This window comes from Euphorbia lathyris, chromosome 2 (assembly GCF_963576675.1).
Source record: "Euphorbia lathyris chromosome 2, ddEupLath1.1, whole genome shotgun sequence".
Taxonomy (NCBI): Eukaryota; Viridiplantae; Streptophyta; class Magnoliopsida; order Malpighiales; family Euphorbiaceae; genus Euphorbia; species Euphorbia lathyris.
The window spans coordinates 113,287,573-113,296,216 of NC_088911.1; the positions used below are offsets into that span (position 1 = coordinate 113,287,573).

An 8,644-nucleotide genomic window follows, 5' to 3' on the forward strand; every position below is an offset into this window, starting at 1 on the left:
ACCCCCGGGTCCTGGGGTGGCGCGCCGCTTCGGGGCGACGACCTAGCAACCCTTGCACATTTATCACTACACCCGGGTCTAGGAAGTGCAGCGCGTCGCTGAGTAGGGAACGCCCCAACGGTATTTATATTATGGTTCATGTCATAAGATGTGACTAAGTTTTACGCTGGCCGCCACAAACCTACCGCAACCCTCCTTTGTACAACACAATAAAAAATCAAATAACAGTACAATTAAAAATTAAATAACATGAATACGTCTAAAAAATAATACCTAAATAATAAATATACATGTACAAAAAATAAATATATATGAAATTAATATTTAAAATAAAAAAATATTTAAAACAAATATAATATAAAATAAATACTATATAAAACTAAACAAAACATTTAATGATTAAGATTAATAAAAAAATAAAATTGAATTAAATAATAATAAAACAAAAGGATTTAAAAAAATTAATAAAATAATGTATCTTTGCTTGCCGTATCTTTGCCGCAAGCAAATCCAGCTCCATTGGAACTGGATTTTCCAAGGGTTCTCTAAGTTTAGAGAACCTTGGAGATGGCCTAACACTTTAAAGATTAAGGTGGGGTTTGAGTACCTAAAAATTCTGTCAATTGAAAGTCTTTAATATTTATATAAAGTGAAAATCAATCAATTGAAAGGCTTCAATATTTATTTATTTTAAGTGTGTTTTTAGATTTTTTTTCTCGAATTTAATTCGTTCTAGTTTTCAAGAATTTAAACATTAAATTTTATCTTAATCCATGTGAGGTTTATTATTCTCCAATCATTACATGAGAGATAAAAAAAATATAGTTAACCAATATATTAATTATGATTCTTAATTTATGTGAAATAACTTAAAATTCAACTAAATTAAAAATCACTAATCATGACTCGTCATTACTCCATCGGTTAGAGTATCTCCAATAGAGGGTACTTAGAGCATCTTCAATAGAGGGTGCCTAAGGCTTTGTTTGGAAGTTTAGAGGTTAATGGAGGTAATGGAAAGAGAAAGGAAGTGATGGAAATGAAAGTTAAAAATTAACTTTGTTTGGGAGTTTATAGAATGTAAATGAGGTTAAATGTTTAACTTCGTTTGAGAGTTTAAATTGGGAGGGAAAAATTTAGCAAAAAAAATTAAAAAAAAAAATTACACTACTTCCATTAACCCCCAATTTGGAGGTTAGAATTTGGAGGTTAGAGGAAGTAAACTTTTAACCTCATTAACCTTCATTTACTCTCAAAAAACAACTCCCAAACAAGGTTAACTTAATATTTAACCTTTCATTACTTCCATTAATCCCCTCCCAAACAAGGGCTAAAAGAGTGTCAATACTTAACACATAATCCCAAAATATAATATTTTATTGGCTTTTTCATCCACATCACTTTTGGCAACTTTTACTTAAAAAATGCTCCAATAGATGTTGTTTGAAAAGTTGTCATTATAATCTTACAAAATATTATTTTATTATAAATATTAAAAATAAAAGGCTCCAGATTTATTATCTTTAGGAGATGGACCACAGATTTTATATTAAAACATAATTAAACAAGGTTGTCAAGAGATTGCCAAAAATTGACAACTTTTTTTGGCACTCATAATCACTCCAATAGTGTCAAACCTGATGCCACATCAGCTGACACTCTTTTGGGCACACTCTATTGGAGTTGCTCTTAGAAGAGTGCTTTGTGATATGGCAATGGTTTTAGCAACTTTTGAAGAGTATCATCTATTGGAGCCATGGTGAGTGTTAAGCAATGTTGCCACGTTTTGGCAACCTTCTAACAAAAATGCTTACTTTTTTTTAATATAAAAAAATGATTTAGTTGTCTACAATTGATCTATTTTTATGACAATATTTATGATGAAAATAAATTATATATAAAAGAATAGTTTGTGGGTTATGGTTGCAACTTTTAAAATTGCTTACTATTTGAGTGTTTTTTAACAAAAATCGAACAAAAGTGATATAGATGAGTTAAAAAATAAAATATTATATTTTAATATTATATGTTAATTTTAAACAATATTTATAGCAATCTACACATAAATTAAGATGGTTAAGACTCATAAATTAAGAATTAAAAGAATTTATTACTCATATATTAATTACATCCACTAATTAATATGCAAAAAAATTCCCTAAAAAAACATCGGTTGTGGACAGAAGGGAGTATATAAATTAAGATAGTAAAATAAAAGTACGATTTTTTATTAATCTCAAATAAAATATGATTTTTTTATGCCCCAACACTAATATAAACTGGGATGGTCAATTTAAATTTTAGTATTCAAATAACCTTACAGTTAGTACATTCGAATTCTTTTGAGACATGCTAAAGAGAATAGAAAAAACAGAAAAAAAAAAAAAAAACCTTTCGAATTTCAGTGTCTAAATCAACAAAACATAAGATTCATACAAAAATTTAGTGGTGACCCACAAGGAATATGTAGAGTTACAAAAACAGAGCCTGATACTAATGCCTCACAAATTGACGGATATCATCTCCATCCTTTTGTCTTCCATAAGGATTGGTCTCACTGAACCCATTTCTGCTTCTTTTTTGTTTTTTGCTTCTAAATTTTGAAACATTGCTGTCTATGTTCAGATTCACCTTTGGTGGACACGAGAAGCAGAATGATGTTGCTATTGCCTGCCACCCACAAATATCCAACACTATTACTTTACTTCCCCAGAAAAAATATCATTCACTAACATAAAACATCAATTACGAGTTAAAAGCGTACCTGCATATCTAGGCGGTGGACATTAAATATATCTTTCATCGAGTGTGAATTATACGCCAATATGTAGGATCGATATGCGTCTTTAGCTGACTTGTTAAGGTAATAATTATTAGCCACCAGTTTCTCCTGCAGCAATCCGAAAATCAGTGTCAGCGACTCTTCATTACTAAGAAAATGTGAGGCAGAAAACAAGCCAAGAAAATAAATACCAGATGAGACTGGACATTTGCCAGCTTCTTATCATCAAATTCATATTCCTTAACAGGAACTTTCGCAGCCTGAAAATAGACATTTAAAGTTAGGTTGTGTGTGTGTGTATATATATATATATATATGCTTTTAAATCTAATCCACCAGTACTCTACATCAGTAGCTCATTGGAAAAAGTGAGAAATCCCTTCGATAGAAGAATAGGGATGACCAAAAGCATATCGGCAAGATTTATTATACCTTCAGATACCGCAAAAATTGCAGCTCTTCTGGAATCAGAAAAAGCAGGGCATTCCCTTTTCCGCCTTCTCCACGTGCTGTCCGCCCCACCCTATGAATGTACTCCTGAAAGTAGCAATTACAACTTACATGTTAATGCTATCCATGAAGAGTGAAAAGACAAGCATTTTAACAAGGTAAGCTTACTATACCTTTGGCTCATCAGGAGGATCATACTGAACTATCCAGTCCTACATGAGAGAAGATAAAAAAAAATTGTCAGTACCAGCCAATCATTAAAGGTTTTTTAATGCTTCTAGCTCAGATCAAATATAGGAGTAGTTTCTTAATAGATTTTATCTATAGTTTATACTTTACAGTTAAAATGTAAAGCCATAATTTAATAAATAAAATTGTGCGACAAAAAAAAAATTAATAAAAAAATTTATGTTTTTCCAACGAATTGTGCTTATATATAAAAATTAACTTGTACTGAAGATATCATAAATGACAACCAAAAACAAGAAATGAAACATTAGATAAACGAAAATACTCACTACTTTCATGATTTTGCACTCTAAAAAATGTAAAATTAGTAACTAAGCAAACAGAAAACGTTTTTGTCAACTAAGGGTCCAAACTTCTCTAAAGGGTGACTAAAGGCCAAGTAACTAGGTTGGGCTTTGGCATTGCTAACAATAACCCCTAAAAACAACCAGAGCATTATATATAGATTTCATTGAGAAACAGTTGCACATCAAAGATGTAAAAGCACAAGTATCAGAAATGCCATGTCATAACTCATAACCCAATTTAAGAAAGCTACATACAACAGCAGGAATATCAAGTCCACGGGCAGCAACATCCGTACATAGCAAGATCCCCTTCTCTGCTTTGCAGAAATCAAAAAAGGTAGTAGTCCGCTTCTGCTGCTTCTGTTTTCCATGGATATCAAAGCATTCCACCTGAATGTATCTAAGAAGTTCTGAATGATACTTGACCGAGTTACATGAGGAGAAGAAGACCATCACTTTCTTTGATAAATTCCTCTTCAAAAAGGAGTAAAGAAGAACAAATCTCTTAGCACTAGGCACGACACAGTAGCCTTGCTGTAAACCTTCATTTGTGACCTGTAATGCCATATGTAAGTTAGGACAGAGTAGAGCATTGTGCTCGCAAACTTGTATGGAACAAATTCATTATGTGTACCTTGGTTCTTCCATCATCTACATCAACATAGATAGGAGCTGTTTGAAAGGATAAGCGAGCAAGATCCTCCACCTGCATGTTTAATAAAAATAAGGGTCATCCAGGAATAAGAAAAAATTTAATAAATAGAAAGGATAAAGGATGAAATTTAATGAATACTCCATTAATTGATCTTTAGGAATACAAATAACAAATAACCTTGATTAAACAAACCGAACTTAGAAAAGTAATTTGAACACAGCCAAAAGATCCTGAAACATACCTTCTTGGTTTGAGTCGCTGAAAATAAAGCAGTTTGCCTAGTCTGCACATGAATTAGCAATTCATCAGCTAAAAATATTTAAGTTGCTAGTACAGACAAAAACAAGAAAGAAATCGGTGTCTCAGCTAGTTATATAAATTATAATCTTGTCATGAAATATAATAGGCCCAAGTTGAGGCAGCCTCGTGAATAAAACAATAATGGTAACAACTACAGCATCATTCACTCAATCAACTTAACCTCTGTTATTGTAATCAGTGCCATTCAAATAGCCTAAAATATATTCAATGGAAAGAATGTATTACCTTAGGCAAAAGCTTGATAATCTGTTGCATTTCTTCCTCAAAGTTCGCCTCCAGTATCCTATCTGCTTCATCAACCACAAGGCACTGCAAGTGGGATTTTTTTCCCCTAGATATCAGGACTCTATAAAACACCCAAAACTAATTGAAAGAGGAAGGATCATTTATAATGTTTTCAGCATAAGCGTAAGCTTGAAATTTCTAGGTAGAACAGTAATAAAATTAAATAAGCTCATGACACAATGATTTTATAAGAAAATAAAAAATGAATATCATATAAGCAAAAGGAGTAGTAGAAAGCATGTAGTGAAATTACCTTTAAGTTTTTATATATAAATCCCTTAGTATTTTGTAGGTGATCAAGAAGTCGCCCAGGAGTAGCAACCAATAAATTTACTCCTTTAACAATGCGTTCTGCTTCTCCTTTTCTAGCAGAGCCCCCAATGACCAAGCCAAGAGTCTGAGAGTGATACTTCAAAAGGTCCTTTGCCACAGCATGGGTCTAAATCATTTGAATATTGAAATAGACAGATCAGTTTAAAAGTTCAAATAGCCAAGGCAAAAAAAACAACATAAACTTCAGCAAAAAAAAAAAAAAATCAGGTTATTTTGTTAATTAAAATTTAAAGAGGAAGAAATATTTGAGAACAATAAGCAACTATCATTCTCAGATAGCACCATATGATTTATTAAATGATATTAAATAGATGTGCATATGCTTATTAATTGTGTCCTTTATTTGTAAATACTATGTACATGTACTAGATCTTAAGCACAGGATCCATTGCATAGCTACACAATAACGATGCAATTGATGGGTACTTTTCCTTGGTGCCATGCTCAAAAAACAAAGGCTATTATTCATATAAACGAACTACCCTTTTTCTGGAAGCCATTTAAAAAACTTTGTAGAAATTATCCTTGATAGTTAAAAATTCAATGATTCACCAAGATATCAACCCCACCAGACATTTTGGATCCAACTTCATTTAAGAATTTGTACATTAAATCCACAACTCAAAAGACGTTCTAATTTTTAAGAGTTCACATCTTAGGGAACAAGAAGACCCGAGCAACTCCAATCGATCTTTGGAAATTAAAATGACAATGAGCATCATTATTACTATTTTCTGAACAAAGCACAATCTATCCCCTGAATACATCTTTAGCAGGCAATTTAGCAAAATTAACTCTCTTGACAAATCAGGCTAAAACTTTTATTATTCAAATAATTTGATCCTAGTACACAACTTATCAACTCAACCATCACAGGTGTGCACAGTCAACCAATTAGACAAAATGGCCCTGAAAAATAGAAGTTTTACTCAATTTGGCCTAAAGAGTTAATTGGACCAAACTGCCTGTCGATTAACAGTTCAAGGGACTAAATTTCGAGGGCAAACACAGCCCAAAAGAAAAAAAACAAAAAGAGTTAGACCTGTGACCATTTAATCTTTAAGAGATCAGATTGTGTATGACTGGAATTGAAACATTATAGAATGGCTTTCCACCTATTTTTCTTCGATTTTCAACTCATACAATATGAGCATAATGGATTCTCTTTGGTTTTTTGCCTCCCAAACTAAATTTTCTAGCTATTCCTTTAATTTAACTAAATTGTGCTTTGGCCTTGTTATTTTATGAGAGCAATGTACGGCCTTCCTACAAATGAATTGTATAGACATTCTATCAATAATCCGTAAACTAAGTGAAAACCAGTATTTGGCAAACCTATAGGACTTGTGAGGAGCACAAGTTCATAGGATACATAGAATAAATCTATTGAGCTGAAGACGATTGCAACTCAGAAGAATAAAAATATAATTCTGGGAATTATGAGTTCGCAGCCGTATTATCACCTGAATTGCAAGCTCCCTTGTAGGGCATATAACAACAACACCTGTTCCATTGCGAGGAGCAAAATGAATATTATACAACAACTCCACAGCTGGAATTAGAAAAGCAAGTGTTTTCCCAGAACCAGTCCTTGCAGCACCAAGAACATCCTTGCCAATTAGAAGTGGTGGTACAGACCTGGCTTGAATCTGCAGTTGCATTGAAATGTCAATAGCAAAAAACTCGTATAAATGTATTAGACCTTAACAAGGAAAAAAAAAATTCTTCAGCATCATAAACATATCCTCTAATAGTTAGGTAAGAAATCCAACTAATTAAATAAGTATCATAAATCAAACACAAACAGAGATCTTCATCCAACAACATGGCATGCGACCGAAAATATCAATTCTTATTTCATTAAGGAATTACAATAGTAAGAACATATATGACAAACAGGAAATTCAAAAAAGAGTTAAAATTTTCCAGTAAAAAAAATAAAATACTGATTATTCAGATAGAGTAGATAATTATTGGACATCTCAGCATAAAATATCTTTCAGGATTCTAAAGCTTCTATTAATTTCGCCCAAACTTAATTAATAAAACTAAAGAAACCTCAAAAAGCATAAACGAGATATCTAATACTAACAAATTCACTGTATTTCTTTTCAAAAAGGGGGAAGAAGAAAAAACCTGAGTCATATACTGAAACCCCATCTCCTGTATAGCCTTGAGAGTATGTTCAGATAATCCCAGAGATTCAAATGACTCAGAACTCATAATCCCACCACCGGTTTTCACCTTCACCTCCTTGTTAACCTCCTCATTCTCCTTCCCAACATCTTCCCCTCCCCCATCTAATTCTTTATCACCATTATTCTTTTCTACTTCGCCTCGATTTCGCTTTCGGTTCCTTTTCTTCTTTGGCCCGTCGTCTATCACAGGGACCAGCTTCTTCCCCTCTTGGTCAGCCATGGAATCACAGAAACAACTAACGGTAATTTAAGAAGATGAGATTATTTGGAGGTGCCGCGGTGGAGTGTGGACAGTGAAGAGGACTTCGCGAAGCTTGCGGTGGTGAACGATTGGACTGAAGCTTTAGGCGGTGGCTGATAGAAAGCTCGTGAGGTTATGGCCGCCAGACAATAATCTAAAGAAGCTAGGGCTTCAAGTCGGGAATTGATAGTAGCGGTCAAAATTTTGAGGAGGTGCCAATATAAATAATTACAGTATTTAAAAAGAATAAGCTATTCTTATCCTTGACGACATAATTTAATTATGTGAATTTCATCCATTATTAACAAAACTAAATAGAAATAAAAATCCCTCCTCCTTTTCGGATTAAAACATAACTAGGATTAAAGAATCTCAAATCCTAAATTATTTCAAATATATTCATCATCCAGTTGTCTTCTAAAGAATTTAGAGAGACCATTAAACTGGCGGAATTTTCATTAGACATCCTATAAATATGACATAACACTATAACCAAATTATATACATACATCTATAGTAATTACTCGTAATTGCTTGATACTGTGTCTAAAAGCTCTACTAACTTGGAACACGTTTGTTTTACTTACTGTTTGTTGTTGCTGTTTGCTATTGGAAAAATTTGCTTTTCCAAAAAGCAGGGATTCTCTGTTTTTATAAAATACTAAGTGTAAAAGGCAAACAGAAGTTCAATAACCAAACATCTAAAACTCTCATTTTTTAAGTGAAAAAACAAATAGGAACATAAAAATGAGCAACCAAACACCCCCTAAGACGTTAAAGGGATCTGAAAGCACTCCTCGATATGTTTATCAAGGTCACGAGAGATATGGAGGAGGCCTAATG

The 8,644-nt window shown here is 32.8% G+C and overlaps 1 protein-coding gene across 1 annotated transcript; it reads right to left on the reverse strand.

Moving 5' to 3' along the window:
* Positions 1-2,285: 2,285 nt before the first annotated feature.
* On the reverse strand, positions 2,286-8,017 carry LOC136219516 (DEAD-box ATP-dependent RNA helicase 51-like). Its single transcript, XM_066006943.1, has 12 exons — positions 7,499-8,017; positions 6,826-7,011; positions 5,283-5,468; positions 4,970-5,053; positions 4,665-4,706; positions 4,403-4,474; positions 4,024-4,323; positions 3,406-3,444; positions 3,215-3,319; positions 2,974-3,042; positions 2,765-2,890; positions 2,286-2,670 (listed from the first exon to the last, which is right to left on the reverse strand). The coding sequence occupies exons 1-12, from the start codon at positions 7,778-7,780 to the stop codon at positions 2,494-2,496; spliced, it is 1,668 nt and encodes a 555-aa protein (XP_065863015.1). The 5' UTR covers positions 7,781-8,017; the 3' UTR covers positions 2,286-2,493.
* Positions 8,018-8,644: the final 627 nt, after the last annotated feature.

Bases quoted from the DNA above. Each gene is read 5' to 3' on its own strand.
- LOC136219516 (XM_066006943.1), bottom strand. From the start codon at position 7,780: ATGGCTGACCAAGAGGGGAAGAAGCTGGTCCCTGTGATAGACGACGGG. The intron at 4,707-4,969 runs GTAATACATTCT...ATTCATGTGCAG, and splicing joins TTATCAAGCTTTTGCCTAAG to ACTAGGCAAACTGCTTTATT. The intron at 2,891-2,973 runs GTATTTATTTTC...GGATTGCTGCAG, and splicing joins CAAATGTCCAGTCTCATCTG to GAGAAACTGGTGGCTAATAA.